Here is an 18990-nt window from a genome sequence, read left to right as displayed (position 1 = left end):
TGTGTGTATTATCCCTGTACTGTGACATCACTGTGTGTATTATCTCTGTACTGTGACATCACTGTGTGTATTATCCCTGTACTGTGACATCACTGTGTGTATAATCTCTGTACTGTGACATCACTGTGTGTATTATCCCTGTACTGTGACATCACTGTGTGTATTATCTCTGTACTGTGACATCACTGTGTGTATTATCCCTGTACTGTGACATCACTGTGTGTATAATCTCTGTACTGTGACATCACTGTGTGTATTATCCCTGTACTGTGACATCACTGTGTGTATTATCTCTGTACTGTGACATCACTGTGTGTATTATCCCTGTACTGGGACATCACTGTGTGTATTATCCCTGTACTGTGACATCACTGTGTGTATTATCCCTGTACTGTGACATCACTGTGTGTATTATATCTGTACTGTGACATCACTGTATGTATTATCACTGTACTGTGACATCACTGTGTATTATCCATGTACTGTGACACCACTGTGTATTATCCATGTACTGTGACATCACTGTGTGTATTATCCCTGTACTGTGACATCACTGTGTGTATTATCCCTGTACTGTGACATCACTGTGTATTATCCCTGTACTGTGACATCACTGTATGTAGTATCACTGTACTGTGACATCACTGTGTATTACCCCTGTACTGTGACATCACTGTGTATTATCCCTGTACTGTGACATCGCTGTGTGTATTATCCCTGTACTGTGACATTACTGTGTGTATTATCCCTGTACTGTGACATTACTGTGTGTATTATCCCTGTACTGTGACATCACTGTGTGTATTATCCCTGTACTGTGACATCACCCTGTGTATTATCCCTGTACTGTGACATCACTGTGTGTATTATCCCTGTACTGTGACATCACTGTGTGTATTATCCCTGTGCTGTGACATCACTGTGTGTATTATCCCTGTACTGTGACATCACTGTGTGTATTATCTCTGCACTGTGACATCACTGTGTGTATTATCCCTGTACTGTGACATCACCCTGTGTATTATCCCTGTACTGTGACATCACTGTGTGTATTATCCCTGTACTGTGACATCACTGTGTGTATTATCTCTGCACTGTGACATCACTGTGTGTATTATCCCTGTACTGTGACATCACTGTGTATAATACTAGTTGAGGGGCCTAGTACAGGTTTTGTTTTGGGGTCCAGTAACTTCCAGATTTGCTTCTGGCAATATATAAGGTATATTCCTATAAGCCCCCCTCATTTTGTGTCACTGTCCTCTTGATATACAATATCCTTCCGATATGTTCCCAGGATGTGGGGGGAGACGTTGACATGATTGATGGGGTATAAAGGAGAAGGTGCCCCCATTAATAGGGCAGTGCGGTCATATAATAAAGGGTATAACGTATCAGGCCCCCCCCCCCCAGCCAGCGTCCGGCTCCTGTTTCCGCTCGGCTGTCATGAGATCCCGGGATGAGGGCACAGCACCATATGGCGTGTTTATGAGTTCGTTCCGGCTTGCATCCTGTTATTCTTCTACCTCTGTTTGCACAGTAAAATCCTAATGAGAAGCCTGTGAGGAGCAGCCCACGCACTGCTGGGTAACCTCAGGCCGATGTGCCATGGAAAATCCAGAATACAGAGACAGGGACACTGTACACATATGTGATAAATGCAATAGCAGCCATGAAACCCCTAGATATAGACTACAGGGGTTGTCCAGCGGCTTAAATTTTTATCGAAATTTTGTACAACATTTCCATGTTCCTCCCCTTCCTGCTTTAGGTCCCTAATATAACCTAATACCAAACTGACACATATATCAATACATTATATATATATATTTTTCTGCCTGCAGCCACCACTAGGGGGAGCTCAATTCACAGATGCATACAGCTTTTATTATAAGGCAGTGCCCAGCACTATTTTTTAATGGACTATCCTAACAATAGTCTATTAATAACAGATCGGGCTGTTCTAACACTATATAGTATACAAAGCTGGAAATAATGGGGTTCAGCCACTAAGCAAAGAATGAAGCTTAACTTCTGTGTTGATTTTCAGCAGTGAAGACAGAAAGATTCAGCAAATTAGCTATTGCTCCAGTGGGGTATCTAATATGGAAAGGTGATTGCTATCAATAGACTGGAAAGCCCTTTATTAATGTCTCTGTCTGCAGCAGCTCCCCCTAGTGGTGGCAGCAGAGAGTCAGAACTTTATCTCCACCAAGCAACAAGCCACGACACGTCTATAGCTAATAAGTGAGACATTTGGTGGCCCCGCCAGCTGTCATATAGCCCCAGAAAGTATCCCAGACACCGCCCAGAACTCAAACATGACATTGTGCACTGCGAATAACACACTATTTACACTTCTCATAAGGAAAATCACATGGCAGCTTCCTCGCCGCCTACAAACTACTCCCCTGTTTTCTGTGTTTTTCATCTGAGATAGAAAGTATGGGATCACGACTATTGCGACACGTGTCAGGACCAAACATGTAGGATAAAGGGTGAAAAATTGTGTTATTTCAGGCTGAAACGGCAATAACATGAAGCTCATCCATCATCGCTGTCACCTCTCCTGACTTGTCAGTTTCTGTAAATACTTCTTTAGAAATCTGAATTGTGTTGTCCCTCTGTTATTCCTCCAAGAAATTTTGGCAATAAATTCACAACAGGGTGGTAGCAGTTGCGGGCAGAGGCAAGAGTGAAGCTGATGGGCTCCAATATCTGTTCCAAACCCCCAAGTCAAATGTTTAACTTTTAGTTATGGCCCTGGAAAAGAATCCGCCTGGGCCGTGATGGATCTGCACTTTTTTCCACCCCATCACTGTGTCCTTGCACACTTTGAATCTGTCTAATCAGTCATTACAGTATGAGGCCAATGGTTCGGAATATATTCCGGAACATTTGGGTATGGAGCAATTTGAACACCACAATGGGGCTCATTTACTAAGGGGTTCGCGGCCGCACTTTCGTCGGGTTTCCCGATTTTTTTCCGTTTTGCGCCAAATACCGCCGGGATTTTGGCACATGCGATCAGCTTTCACGCAACAGAAATCGGGGGCGTGGCTGTCTGTCAACCCGACGGATTTGGAAAATTTAAAGACCGAATTTAAAGACTGAAAAGTGTTGCAAGATCAAGCACTTACATGCACCGAGAAGAAGAAGGTGAACTCCGGAGGACCTCGGCGCAGCAGCGACACCTGGTGGACCTTAGTGAATCCGGGCAGACCCGAATCCTCGTCGGAGAATGCGCCGCTGGATCGCAACTGGACCGGGTAAGTAAATGAGCCCGAATATCTGCTTGGAATGTACCACCCATTTCAGCCCACAACCTTCTTCATTAAACGCAATATCCCTACCAAAATGAGGATTACATTAAAAGTTGTATGGTGGAGGGTTGAAGGTCCTAAAGACAAAAGGGTCAGCACTTACACAATTGTCATCCACAATCTGGTTCTTAGTATTATACAGGTCCTGGGGCTTGTTCCTGGCCTTAAAAGGGGAAAATGTGGAAAAGCCCCTGGGGGTCAGGGTGAAGAAGTAAAAAAAAAGGAATACTTACCCCAGTTTGCTATGTTGCCTATGTTCACTGCGTCCAACAAGAAGTTCCCAGGGGCCATGGGACCTGCTTCATCCAATAAGTGGCCTTCCTGGACATTGGTCGTCACTTCCAGCTTCCTGTGTTGACGAGGACACTCATTGGATGAACTGGATCCTGTGACCACCACCGAACTTTGTGTCAAGTGCAGAGGCCGAAATCAGAAAAAATAGCAGAGAAATTCTGCATAGAATCAGAGTGGGGTAATTATGTGATCTTATTTTTCCATGTTTATGGAAAACCCCTTCAAACATGCCCTTCTTTTGGTGGTATTATTACCATTGGTGGAAGTTAAAGCTCCTTGGTCCATTGTAAAATCTACAACAGGGACCCAATTTATAATACTTGCCAAGGGTCTTAGATTTACTGGGTAAGACCCTAATTTTCAGTGAAGGTCCTGGCAAACTTGGGCCTGAAATGGTTGGGTTTGAATAACTTTTCCCCAAGCTGGCTACCCCTCCTAGTAAAAAGCAGGTCCAAATGGTCCATGGGCAGATCCATTGCCAATTCCTTTTGTGCAGTGCCAGGTAGGACCACGTCTGCCATGAGGCGGGATGAAAATTCTGCCTCAGGCGGGAGATGCAGAGCCCTAAAAAGAGCGGCAGAATAGTGGTGGATGATTCGAGCTACCCATTTACTATTACTTTCGGCAAGCATTACAGCACAGCAGCGCAGACCCGTTAGGCTGTGTAGGCTGTGGAGGTCCATGTGGGGGCTGTGGAGGTCCAGGACCTCGGCGCGGGAGAAGAGGTACGTAAAATATTTATTATTTTTAAACTGGCCATATAATTAATTAAAAAAATTATCTAAAAAATTACATTTATAAAAAAAATTGTGGCGGCAGAAAGGCAGATATAAATATCGGGGACGGATCCTAAATAAATTGGGGCTCTATATATGACAAAACCTGGAGGTAGAGGAGTCATGACTCACTATGGTGCCCATGATTAAAATGTGGGTGGGGGCTCTCCGTATAAGTTTTCTTTATAACTAAACTGGAGTGGAGGGGGCTTTTTTTTTTTATAGAAGATGTATATAAATTGAACTGGGGGATAGCCTGATGGGCTACTATATATAACATAAGGGGGGGATTATATGTGGAGGACACATATTAATAGGGGGACATTCATAGGGTAAGTTGTTAAGGGGTACTGTATATAATTTAATTGGGGCTGTATATACCATAAGTTTATTAGGGTGGTGTTTTATATATTCATTTATTAGGGTGACACTATTAATTAAGTTATTAGGGGGCTATATATTAAATTGTGTAGTTTGGCATATATACTACTTAGGAGCACAGTGTTCTCTAGGTGACATTATACTGTAAGTGACTGTTGTATTTTTATGGGCGCTGTGTGGAGATGCTGCGCGGAACTGAAGACATCTTATTATTGGGGGGGGTGGGGGTGGCATTTCAGTTTTCTCCTCAGGCAGCAAAAAGACTAGAAATGGCCCTGGTGCCAGGTCATTTGTATGATGAGCTCCACACCACCCAATACCTACCACATCACTGCCCTGTATACACAGTTGTCAGGCGAGGATGGGTGTCACTAGAGGCCCCCTCTCCTCCGTCCTGCCCATGTCCTGACACTGAACAAACAATATGTTATTTGCCTGATTTTTACTGTTGTCCCAGTCATCCCCCACATCCAGAATTTCACAAGTAATCGTGTGACCGAGAGAAAAATTCACAACGTAAGGGGAACATAATTCATGCAAAATGCTGTCAAAAGGGCTGAATGAGGCACAATTCTAGAAACAGAAACCTCAGGCTGCAAACCATGAAGAAAAACATACACAGGGCAAGAGAATTCCCGGGGGGTAGCGCAAAAAAGTGTCTGAAAAGTGTGTATACAGATATAAAGTAACCTATGAGAACAGACCTTATATTATATGTATCCTGTACTGATCCTGAGGTACATCCTGTGTTATACCCCAGAGCTGCACTCACTATTCCGCTGGTGCAGTCACTGTGTACATACATGACATTACTTATCCTGTACTTATCCTGAGTTACATCCTGTGTTATACTCCAGAGCTGCACTCACTATTCTGCTGCTGGTGCAGTCACTGTGTACATACATGACATTACTTATCCTGTACTGATCCTGAGTTACATCCTGTGTTATACTCCAGTGCTGCACTCACTATTCTGCTGCTGGTGCAGTCACTGTGTACATACATGACATTACTTATCCTGTACTGATCCTGAGTTACATCCTGTGTTATACTCCAGAGCTGCACTCACTATTCTGCTGCTGGTGCAGTCACTGTGTACATACATGACATTACTTATCCTGTACTGATCCTGAGTTACATCCTGTATTATACCCCAGAGCTGCACTCACTATTCTGCTGCTGGTGCAGTCACTGTGTACATACATGACATTACTTATCCTGTACTGATCCTGAGTTACATCCTGTATTATACCCCGGAGCTGCACTCACTATTCTGCTGCTGGTGCAGTCACTGTGTACATACATGACATTACTTATCCTGTACTGATCCAAAGTTACATCCTGTATTATACCCCAGAGCTGCACTCACTATTCTGCTGCTGGTGCAGTCACTGTACATACATGACATTACTTATCCTGTACTGATCCTGAGTTACATCCTGTATTATACTCCAGAGCTGCACTCACTATTCTGCTGCTGGTGCAGTCACTGTGTACATACATGACATTACTTATCCTGTACTGATCCTGAGTTACATCCTGTATTATACACCAGAGCTGCACTCACTATTCTGCTGCTGGTGCAGTCACTGTGTACATACATGACATTACTTATCTTGTACTGATCCTGAGGTACATCCTGTATTATACACCAGAGCTGCACTCACTATTCTGCTGCTGGTGCAGTCACTGTGTACATACATGACATTACTTATCCTGTACTGATCCTGAGTTACATCCTGTAAATCTTTTATTTTATATAAAAGTGAAAAACATAACAATAATAAACATAAATAAAGCCATAACTTCTGGCAAAAGAATTACAAAAGAACAAATATAAACAAAATAAACTTACAAAACCTCCTGGCCCAGCCACACACACCACACACTCAGCATGAAAACAAACAAAACCTTCACCCAGTCCCACCACCTAATTTTTTTTTTTTTTATATCGAAATACAGTACACAGCAAAATACACATAAATAAATAAACAATAAATAAACACAGAAATAACAATGAATATAACGGAAATAACATTAACATTAAATAACAATAAATATAACTAACTAAATCCCACGCCCATCACCCTCCCCCCCCCCAGACACTGGTCTAACGTCCAAAATTCGCGCTATATAGTCCAGACCAGTGCCCAGGATCGTATAGTCCAAGTCCCGTCCACCCCCCTCCCAACCTAACACCCTAACACCAAAACCCCAAAACCAACCAACCTATATACATACAAGAACTATAACTACATATAACACAAGATACAAACACATTAAACATACCAACATATATCAAAACCACATAAAGCCCAGGTTCGGCACCTGCAAGCCCAACATCACTATAACCTCAGATACAAAACAAAAATCTACAGTGTCAGCTTCAGCCCAACACCAGGAGCGGAGATGACAGACTAAGGGACACTAAAGGAGAACCCCCTCCAAAGGAGAGAGGCCCTCCCCGTGCCCAGCCTCTCATACTCCAGAGAGCGCACCTTCACCAGGTCACCCAGAATGTTCCTAACCACCTCATCCACCGGGAGGATTTTACGCAGCGGTCCCGGCCACCCAGGCCTCTGAATGCTCCATAGGCCCACTCCGCATAGGAGAGACCGGCCAACCCGGGCCAATGGATGGAAGCGCCCACCCGGTTGTACACCTCTGTGTTATAGGGGCACTGAAGCAGGAAGTGGTCCATGCTCTCCAGCAGGCCACCGCACTCCTCCCGGGGACAACCCCTTTCCTCAGAGCTCCTACACTTCAGATTGTCCCTCACACACAGCTTTCCATGGAAGCAGCGCCAAGTCAAGTCCCAAAACTTCAAGGGGATCCGGATAGAATTCAATAAACTCAAACCCACCCCCAGATCCCGACTTGGGCAATCCCTGAGGGCCAGAGGCTTCTGGAAATGGGTCAACAGAACCCTCTTGTCAAGGAGTTTCCTCGACATGGTCCTGATCTCCCACATTCCCAGACCCCACCGGCGAATCACCTTCAGAACCGGGGTAGCGTAAGCCGGAAGATGCCCATGCGGTGTACGGAGATCCTTCACTTGTCCTCCTGTCTCCCATTCCTGGAAGAAAGGCCGAAACCATCCCCTGCAGGAGTATACCCACGGAGGAGCCCTCTCTTTCCAGAGGTTTGCAACATTGATCTTAAGAAAGGTATTCACTAGGAACACCACAGGGTTGACCATACACAACCCTCCTTGTCTCCTCGTGCGGTAAGTAACCTCCCTCTTGATAAGGTTCAGCCTATTCCCCCATAACAGCTGGAAGAACAGACTGTAGACCCGAGTCCAGAGGGGTTCTGGCAACATGCACACACTGCCCAGATATATCAGCAATGGGAGCAGGTAAGTTTTGATCAGATTAACCCTTTCTCTGAGGGTCAAAGACCAACCCTTCCACTGGTCCACCCTCTGAGCGGCGATCTTAAGCCTGCCGTCCCAGTTTTGCATGGGGTAATCCCCCTGGCCAAATTCGATGCCTAGAACTTTGGCAGAGTCCTGGGGCCCTGGAAGAGTGTCCGGGAGATCAAAGCCTGGACCTCCCTCTCCCAGCCAGAGACTCTCACACTTATCCCGGTTGATCTTGGACCCAGAAACCTCTGAGTAGCGGTCAACCTCTGACATCACCCACTGCGCCTCCCCTCCCGAGGACACGAAAACGGTGACATCATCGGCATACGCTACCACCCTTAGAGTGGCTTCCGGTGCTGCCCGATCCATCCCGACTCCCACCAACGGCCCACGATCAACCCTCCTAAGGAATGGGTCAATCGCGAACACGTATAAAAGTGGGCTCAGAGGACAACCCTGGCGAACACCAGACCCGACCTCAAAAGAGCGGCCAATCCAACCGTTCACAAGCGGGAAACTCTCTGCCCCTGCGTACAAAACTTTCAGCCAATTGACAAACCCACCCGGCAGGCCATACCTCAGAAGGACAGACCAGAGGTACTCGTGGTTAACCCGATCAAACGCTTTTGCCTGATCCAAGGACAGCAAGTACCCCTTCCAGTTACCAGCCCTGCCCTGCTCCACTGCCTCCCGGACACAAAGCACAGCACTAAATGTACTGCGGCCTGGAACAGAGCAGTGCTGGGTCACCGAAAGGAGCCGGGGCGCAAACTGCACCAGCCGATTAAACAGCACCTTTGCCAAAACCTTTCTGTCCGTATTGAGAAGCGCTATGGGACGCCAGTTCTCAATACGAGATCGGTCCTTACCCTTTGACAGGATGATCAGGGCAGACCTCCTCATTGACTTCGGAAGAGCGCCCGAGGAAAGACACTCATTGAATACCTCAGTCAAGAGGGGAACCAAGGCGTCCTTAAAGGTCTTATAAAACTCAGATGTTAAGCCATCCGGGCCTGTCGATTTCTTGAGGGCGAGCCCTTCAATCGCCCGGCTGACTTCCTCTTCCCTGATCATCTCTGTCAAAACATCAAGAGAGGGGTCTACTCCTGGCTCAGGGACAGTTTCAGCCAGGAAAGCCGACATCACATCCCGATCTAGATCCTTCCTGCCCAATAGGTGCGAGTAGAAGGATCTGACGACCTCCAGGATCCCTGATCTGGACCTTTTCAGGGATCCCGTACTGTCAACCAGTCCTGTGACAACTTTACCATTCACTGACATCTTGCAGTTCCTGTAAGGGTCGGGCGAGCGGTATTTCCCGTAATCCCTCTCAAAAACCAAAGATGCGTGTCTATCGTACTGACACCTCTTCAGCAAGGATTTCACTCTGGAGATGTCCTCACGACTACCTCCAGTCGAGACGAGATACTCGAGTTTACTCCTCAGGCCCTGATACAGGCGGTACCTGTCCAGGCTCCTGAGGCTCGAGAGCTGGCGGAAGAATCTCGCCACCCTTTTCTTGAGCATTTCCCACCACTCTGACTTACTGCTACAAAGGCCCAGCAATGGTACCTGGCTCTGAAGAAAGTCCTCAAAGGATTGTCTGATCTCCGCTTCCTCCAGGAGAGACGAATTGAGCTTCCAGTAGCCTCTTCCCATCCGGGGGGTCTCTGTAACATTCAGAGAAAACAAAATTAAACAGTGGTCGGAGAACTCCACCTCAACAACAGAAGCTGCTGAAGAAATGGCTTCCTCCTTTAAATAAAACCTGTCTATTCTAGACCTGCAGCTACCCCTATAATAGGTGAACCCCGCGTGGCCTGGGGTGTGCCGGATGTGGACATCCACCAGGCGAGCCTCACTGGCTATGCTATTAAGAGCGACGCTATCATAAGTCAGCTTGTCTCTGGAACCTCCCCTATCCTGGGACCTCGTGACAGCATTGAAGTCCCCTCCAAAGACCACCTGCCGATTTGTAAAAAGGTAGGGCTTGATCCTCATAAAGAGACACTTCCTGTCCCACTTGGACTGGGGACCATAGATGTTAATTAGGCGAAGTTCTTGTCCCTTCATGAGGACATCCAGGATTAGGCACCTCCCCATTTCTAACTCAATAACTCGTCTGCATTCTACCGGTGCGGTAAAAAGGACCGCCACTCCGCTATACGGCTCGGCCGCAAGAGACCAATAGGAAGGCCCGTGTCTCCATTCCCTCTTAGCTTTAAACACGGCCGCCAAATCTGGCAGCCTGGTCTCCTGCAAAAATAAAATGTCGGCTTCAACACGGCCGAGAAAATCAAAGGCCGCAAATCTAGCCGCATTAGACTTAATGCTGGCGACATTAATGGACCGCCATCATGAGTGATTGAGTTGGACGGCTTTCTTTTTACCCATCTTACCACCACCCTCGGGAAACGAACACCCCCTTTTTAGACATATTGTGGTGTCCATCTCCCGCACCTCTGATGCTTCAGGGGCAGATTCAGGACCTGCCCCCTCATCCTCGTCTCCAGACTCTGGGCCAGTCTCCCCTCCTGAGGACCCTGACTCCCCAGGGGGAGACTCGGCACCCCCTGCAGGCTCCGCCACCTCTGGCCCTTCACCCTCAGCCCCTCCATCGGCAGGAGAGGCTCCATCCAGGGCCAGGAATCGATTTGAAAGTTCGACCAGCGGGGGGTCGGTTGCACCTTCCTTGGGTACCTTAGTCAGGGAGGGAGAAGATCTTACACCTCCCTTCTTTTTACCCTTTTTCTTCTTTTTGGCGCCACGCTTACGCTTTTCCTCTAGCCACGCCCTATTATCCTCGTCCATACTCTCATAATGGGAGGAGTCTGAGGACGTGGCACCTTCCTCTCTCTCGATCCTCCTGACCTCCTCATCCAGCACATCATCCCCTGGGGCCTCAGCGACAGGTCTCCAGGAGAGCGCCAGAGGTTGTCCCAGCAGCCCGAGACTCCCCCCGCTCTCTCTCCTGTTGACGCTTCTCTAGACGCCTTAGCTGGGCAGGCGTCTTTTTCCTGTCTTTCTTCCCTGGCCCCTCCATTCCTCTGCCTCTGCTAGTCCCCTCCCCAGCAGATTCAGCCTCATGGCTTTCATCCGCTGAGGTTGAGCCCGCATTAGCAAAGGAAAGAGGACAACGACTGTACGGGTGACCGAGATCACCACATTAGGTTACACCTAATCTGCCCTGTACAGGATGCAGCGAGATGGCCGACACCCCCACACAACGCACACTTCTGCACGGTGCAGTTTGCGCTGAAATGTGTGGGGTCACCGCACCTGTGACACAGCTTAGGCTGCCCCCGGTAGAAGATCAGGATCCGATCCCTCCCCAGGAAGGCTGATGAAGGGATGTGGGCGACTGAGTTACCTGAACGCCTCAACTTCACCATGAAGGTCCAAGCCCCTGACCAGATACCAAACTTGTCTCGATTTTTCTCGGGTACTCCCAGTACCTCTCCATAACGATTCATCCAGGTCATGATGTCAAAGCAAGATAGTGATTCGTTACGGGTAAGAACGGTCACTTTCTTGAGTTTGCTCTGGCGGGACACTGCTTGCACAGCAAAGTCCCGCCACTCGGGCTCGTTGTATCTCAGCTCATAGTTGGACCAGAAGAGCTCAAGCCCCTCCGGCCGAACAAAGCTGATATCAAACTCAGATGTACCATAGGGATGGATCAAGGCAAAGATGTCAGCCGCCTTGAAGTCCATCTTCAGCAGCAGCTCAACTACCCGTGCCCGAGGGGGACACACATCACTGCCACGCCACCGAAGACGGACCACATTCCTACGGTTAGCACCCGGCCCGGTTGTCGGGAGCGACCATAATGTCTCCCTGCCTCTTTGCTCTCGGAAGGCAGACAGGCCGTGCCTCTCTATCCAAAACGACAAATCAACCTCCTGCCCCGCTACATTGATCGTCCTTTCACCCTTCTGTAAGGCCTGCAGGAGGCGCCGTTGCAAAAAGCCGTCCCCAGAGCCCAGAGACGAGGATGATGGAACCCTACGTCCCCCAGCAGCGACACTGGCATAGCTCTTAATAGGGGCCGCCACTGGGGGAGCAACCGGACCAACCACTGCACCCACCACATTAACACTACCCACCTCAGCCGCGCCACCCACACCACCAGTCACTCCATCACTCACCCCCAAAGCTGGAAAAGATTCAGCACCACTCACACCATTCACATTATCCACCAAAACATTACTGACACCATTCACACTGGCTGGACCAGCAACAACATTAGGGGACATGACCACCTCCGCATCTTCAGGCACAAGGGACGGGGGTCCCCCCACAGCGCATCGCCCAGAGGGGACCCCAACTTGTGTCACACTTGTGCCCTCCGCATCATCGGTAGCAGATGTTATTTTACTTTTCTTAGGGGAAGGTAAGAGTCGCCGCTGATCTTTGGCCGGTGTGAGGCACCGCTGATCCCCACCTTCCTCAGCACTTCTCTGCAGATTATCTCCAACTCCTATGCAAAACAGGACTTTAGGTTTGGGAGGTTTGGAGCCCTCAGCCTCAGCAACCCCTCCACGCTGCCGCCGCCCCATAACCAAGTGATCAGCGGCAACAGCATGAAGAGGCGCCGAGGCACCGGAAGCTGCCACCAATGCCGGGCTATCCCCCCCTCCCACTGGGGGACGCACCACAGCACTGGATTTCGATGGTATCGCCACTGCCGAGCCGCCCTTACTGTCCGGCCTTGCGGCCGATGTCTCCCCTGCTCCCCCACTGTTACCACAAACAGAGACGGAGCCCATCGCCACATCAGATGTCACACCTGTAATCTCCCCGCTCCCTGGCACTGAGTCCACTGCAGGACCCGTGCTGGGCTGGGTAACGGGGCTCGCACAGTGAGCTGACCCTGCGGCCGACTCGGGTTTTACGGGGAGGGGGCTGTAAACTAGACTCACCACTTCCACGGATTTGGTCTTTTTCTTTCGCGGTTTGCTGCCCCCCGGTGCATCCTCCGGCAGATCGTCTCCAAAAGTAAAGTCCAGGAGGTGCACAGGGGACTCGAGCCGTCTGATCTCCTCCATCAGCGCCCCTCCCTGGTGGCTGTCACTATCCTCACCCGGGCCGGCAGAACCGCAGCCAGTTGACAAGGCCGCTTGTCCTGCAGGGGGCCCACTGTACGGTACCGGACTTTCCTCCTCCGTCTGACTCTCTGGCTGAAGCCCCATCAGCCGCCTCTGCTTCTCCTCCTCCATCTCCCGGAATCTCTCATCATTAAGGATCTTTTCCTTGAATGGTCCGCTCCTCTCCAGCAGGTAAGCCTTCCTCTCCTCCAAGGCCTGGATGTTAGTCTGGAGCCTGGATATCTCTGCCAGAGTCTGCTCCTTCTTCCTCTTTGGGGCAGAGCTTGCCCTGGCATGGGCGCACCTGAGCTCCTCCCGCAGTCTCCTCACCGTCTTGCTGGCTTCTTCGTACTCAGCGAGGTGGCCCAGAGCCCGGGAGGCATAGCTGGAAATAGACTCCCGGGTCCTCAGCATTCCCCAGCCCTCTTCACTGAGGTCAGCCTCACCTCCCTGAGCACTCAGCTTTCCCGCAGTATCCAGCTTTTCCTTGGTACCCAGCTTTCCCGAGGTATCCAGCTTTCCTGGGGTTTTGGTGCTTTTTGAAGCCTTAGCTGGCCTGGGGGTACTTGGAGCAGCATTGCTGCTGTTCCTTGCAGATCTTCTTACCCCCAAGGCTTCCGCAGCGCTGGCCGGTTCCTGGCTACCCCTGCCTCCCGCCGGCCTAGACCGGGAAGCAGGAGCCTGGGACTTGCTGCCCTGGCTCATGCCTGGAAACCCACTCCCTCCCTGGGAGAGGAGAGAGCAGGCCCCAGGTGGAGGTGGTTTTCCCTGGAGCTCAGGAGCAGCAGCAGCACACAGCCTCTCACAGCAACAGACAGCTAACGAGCTGACGAGATACACCAGAGATGCACTCACTATCTGCTGCTGGTGCAGTCACTGTGTACATACATGACATTACTTATCCTGTACTGATCCTGAGTTACATCCTGTATTATACCCCAGAGCTGTACTCACTATTCTGCTGCTGGTGCAGTCACTGTGTACATACATGACATTACTTACCCTGTACTGTTCCTGAGTTACATCCTGTATTATACTCCAGAGCTGCACTCACTATTCTGCTGCTAGCGCAGTCACTGTGTACATACATGACATTACTTATCCTGTACTGATCCTGAGTTACATCCTGTATTATACCCCAGAGCTGCACTCACTATTCTGCTGGTGCAGTCACTGTGTACATACATGACTATACTTATCCTGTACTGATCCGGAGTTACATCCTGTATTATACTGCAGAGCTGCACTCACTATTCTTCTTACATATAAATATGGCTTTGGATAAGGATGAGTACTGTAAAACTGATGCATTTTTTTAGCGCCACTCTTGTCCATAGGCGGTGACTGGTATTGCACCTCATCACCATTCCCTTTAAAAGTAATGTACTGATATGCCAATCAGGATTGATCACACTTTTATGATTGACATGTAGGGTATATATCTCTTTCAAATGATTGTACACGCAGCAAATTATAAAGTCTAAAAATCTGTTTGCGGCCGCAGACTTTATCGCTCACGCTGTTAACCCTCGACGTGCTGCATAAATGTTATACACCTGTTTTTCTGCAAACAACTTCCAAACTGAAAACAAACTGAAAACAACCAATAAAGTCGGAGCGCAGCCCCCAACCCCCTCCCCGCTCCACATTTATTATGCAGGAATGTAACTTTCACTTTAAGCAGACCCCTCCCATAGAGAGATCTGATTGGCTGAGAGCCTAGCTTTACTATAGGACGGGAGATTCTGCCTGGAAACAGGAAACTTTAAATAGCTCCGATCATGATTTCTGTAAAGTCACGTGTCGGGTTTCTCAGAAAATGAGAGCGAGGGGGGCGAGGGGGAGATTAACACATTTTGGTAGAGGGGAAGGAGAAGGGGCAGGAAACTTTAACCAAATCTGAGAGTCACCGTCTAAACAACCTGCGACTTCAAAAACCGCCCCCCCCCCCCCGAATTATGAAAAGCAGAAGTAAACACTCGAATTCTTGCTAAATTATTACTTTTCTAAGAAGAGGAGTTTGAAGCGTTGCCAGGCTTTTTTCGGAAGAAGACGTCTTTGTGAATCTATAGGCGGCAGGATGTCACAAATGAAAGCGCTGCGAAATAAACCACTTAAAGGGGAGGTTCAAACTACGCAAATAATGACACTGTTAACTTTTTTTTTTTAATTTTTGCAAAAATTTTAGATCACTTGAATGGAACTTTCAGATTCCTGGGACATCTCCAGAAAAACTTCTTAAAGGATATCTACCACCAGGATGAAGGATTGTAAACCAAGCACACTGACATACTGGTGTGTGACCCCTCTGGCTCTTCTTTTAGCTTCTTTTGCCCTTGTTTTTACTAAAAAAAGAGGCTTCTAAAACGATGCAAATGAGTCTGAAGTGCTCCAGTCTCCATAGGTGTTAATGGAACACCTGGAGCCCCTCAGGCTCATTTGCATAATTATTAAAGCTTTTTTTCTTAAAAACAAGGGTTTAATAAGCTAAAAGTAGAGCAGATCCTGCCAGAGGGGGGCACACACCAGTATGTCAGTATGCTTGGTTTACAATCCTTCATCCTGGTGGTAGATTTCCTTTAAAGGGATCCTCAGACACCTTATAAATCCTAAATTCGATAAATTTACACTTAAAACGTTGTCCCATTATCATTAGTGCTTTACATCTCGGTGCGGCAGACCGTATAACATACCCCTTTTAAAGTTGGGAGCCAACTTAAAAAAATGGCACCAATATTTTTATATTTTAGCGTTGTATTAATGTTTTTGCTGATTTTCTGGGCCTTTGGGTTCAGCTTTCTGTATCCAATGCCTGCCAGCTGTCTTTTTCATTACCGCCCCCTAGTTTTGCAAGACTCGTTACCACTTCCTAAATATCTAGACCTTTGTATTACTTTATACCCTTTTATCATCCACCCACAGACTTTACCCTGGGTTGTCAAAAGATCTTTATGCAGCTGACATGCCACTAACTTGTCATGGGGTATTATGGGGCACATTTACTTACCCCGTCCGCGGAGTTCACCGAAATTGCATTTTCCGACAATCCACAATCCACTAAGATCGTGCGCCCAATATCCTGCATGTGTTGCTTCCCACTTAGGTCTGACAGAGTTCACCTTCTTCTTCCCAGTGTATGTAAGTGCTTGGTCTTGCGACACAATTTGATAGTTAAATCCTGCGCTCAGTCTGAATCAGTCTGATCGTCCATCGGCCACGCCCCCTAATTTGTGTCCCATGGAAGCCGGCGCAGCTGCGCCAAAAACACATTGCATAGCGCAGACCCTTGTTAAATAACTGTCCAAGCCGAGAAAAAAGGTGCAACGTCTGACGAAAATGAGCAGCGCACTCCTAGGTAAATGAACCCCTATGGGGGGACTCACTTTCGCCTGACTTTCTGACGTTTCCGGGTTTTGTGCAGCTGTGACAGGTATTTAACAGGGGATTGTGTCGCACACAATCGGATTGTGGCACAGCTGTGCCGGCTCTCATGCGACAGAAATCGGGGGGCGTATCTTTGGGCGATCCGACGGATTTGAACTGAGCGCGGGATTTAACTTATAAATTGTGTCTCAAATGGTGAACTCCGGCGGACCTGATCGGGGAGGATCCTGAGGAAGCCTGGTGACACAGGCGAAACGCGTGGGGATCACTGCCCCCAGTGCCAAACACTGACGTCCTTTATCCAGGTAAACGGTGGCTACTTTAGCACCTTACATATTGTATACCAGTCTGATTATTTCTCTTGCACTTTGGTGCATTGATGGTGCTCTTTTGATGCAGTTTGCAACCTGTCTACCTGCTACTATTTGCTTATTACTGTGCACTGGGGACATGGGTATCAGCATGGCACCTAGGGTGCTTTTTAATTGTTTTTAACTTTATCTTTGTATTTGCGAAACTAATAAAGATTGTAAATTTGTACTCATCCATGAACATCCGCTTTTACTTTATAATGTCATAATAATTTTTGGATGTTTTATTCTATCTCTGACCCATATTTGCTGGGTAATTACATGCAGGAAATCAGGCGCACGATCTTAGTGAATCGTAGCAAAGTGCATTATTGTTGGACAATACACTTTCTGTGAACTCCTCCGGACGGGTAAGTAAATGTGCCCCTATGTGTCCAGTGTAGGGCAAAAATGAGTTACTAGTTCCACAAGTGTCTACAGGTTGTTGTGAAGCTAAGTCCAATTCACTTTAATGGAGGCCAACTACAATACCAGACACAACCTGTGCACCAGTGTGGTGCTGTTTTCTTAAACGTAGCCAAAAGTTTAGTTTTTTGGTTTAAAGTACCTTAATTTATGAGGGGAGTAGAGCTACAAAGAGCATCTCTTGTTCCGAAGCATCAGGCTCATCCCCTTTCCATGTGGTGGTCCCGGAGGCCCAAGGTGATTTGTAGCGCATGAGCTTAATTCTTGGGAAGCCATCTAACTTGGCATCACTGAAACCATTAATGTGTTCTGCATGGTCAATGGTGGCTATGACAGTGGTTGTCACTACTAATAGTAGAGGATTAGTTCCCCTATTGTCACAAGGAGGGGGTACAGTGCTGTTATGAGTGTCACCCTTGTCTGGCCACCTGGTTCTTTCCCCTTTGAAAACTCATCAGACTGCTTTTGGATAGCCACAGGTTTAGGAAGGTAGACGTCTGGTCTAGATGTGGTGCCATAGGGACCAATTAGTACCCTTCTTCCTCTATAGACTTGGTTTTCAATCAGATTATTAGTTATGGTACTTTTTGAGTCCAACACAATTTCAAATCTTACCGTTCTGGGTAAGCAACACTTCTAGGCCTACCAAGTGTTACGATGCCCATTCATGGGAGAATAATATCAGCCCAAGTTACTAAAAATTAGCAAGGAAGATGGACAATCTTAGGTGTATAGGTAGTACGCTGACTGTTCCCCAAAACGTAAGGTTGGGGCAAAAAAATGGTTTGAACATTGAGATGTTGAATTTCATTACTTGAGTCTTTTGTTCCTTATGGAGATAAGCTGCCACCAAAGTGTTGGCTAATGAATACTCGTAAGTTAGAAGGATGAGCACCTGTAGAGGTTCTAATATTCCCAAAATGTAAGGATAGATAGAGCTAGCTAGGTATATTGTAGAGGTGATTAAAAGTAGTAGATGTTATGAAAAACTGTGCCAAATTCAAAAAATTGAGAATCACCATCCCCAAGGACACAAACAGAAGAAGGCCACCACATGGTCCCACAAGGTCTACTCTCAGAAATAATAATAATAATAATAATAATCTTTATTTATATAGCGTCATCATATTCTGTAGCGCTTTACAAATCATAGGAAACAAATACAAATGTAATGTAACAGAGCACAACATTTGTATGGAACAACAGGAGTGAGGTCCCTGCTCGCCAGAGCTTACGGTTTATGAAGATGATGGGGTAACACGAGGTAAAAGAATATTTAATGGTCAAGCCATTCTTCTTAGGGAATAGAACAAAATATAATAAATGGAATTGCTGTCGCTTGAACCAATCAGCCGTCATCATATATACCAGGTCCAGGGTGAATGGGACTGCAGAGAAGTCTGGTGCCTGTTGGTTGCTGGATAACAGATGGGAGGACGACACAGGACGGGTTAGTAGAAGAGTTAAAACTTCATGCAGTTAATGAGTGTTATAGGCTTGCCTAAAGAAATGGGTTTTAAGAGCACGTTTGAAACTTTGGAGGTTAGGTATTAGTCTGATAGTCCGGGGCAGAGCATTCCATAGAATTGGTGCAGCTCTAGAGAA

The 18990-nt window shown here is 47.6% G+C and overlaps 1 protein-coding gene across 1 annotated transcript in view; it reads right to left on the bottom strand.

Annotated features, from left to right (window-relative positions):
• Positions 1-14031, bottom strand: part of LOC140069420 (uncharacterized) — a 41514-nt gene extending 27483 nt beyond the window's left edge. The window contains exon 1 of the mRNA XM_072115105.1: positions 13061-14031. Coding sequence (XP_071971206.1) covers positions 13061-13930 — 870 coding nt within the window. The 5' untranslated portion in view covers positions 13931-14031. The remainder of the gene's footprint in view (positions 1-13060) is intronic.
• Positions 14032-18990: the final 4959 nt, after the last annotated feature.

The sequence above is a fragment of the Engystomops pustulosus genome, chromosome 7, assembly GCF_040894005.1.
Source record: "Engystomops pustulosus chromosome 7, aEngPut4.maternal, whole genome shotgun sequence".
Lineage (NCBI taxonomy): Eukaryota > Metazoa > Chordata > Amphibia > Anura > Leptodactylidae > Engystomops > Engystomops pustulosus.
This window is presented reverse-complemented; position numbering and strand designations above follow the sequence as displayed.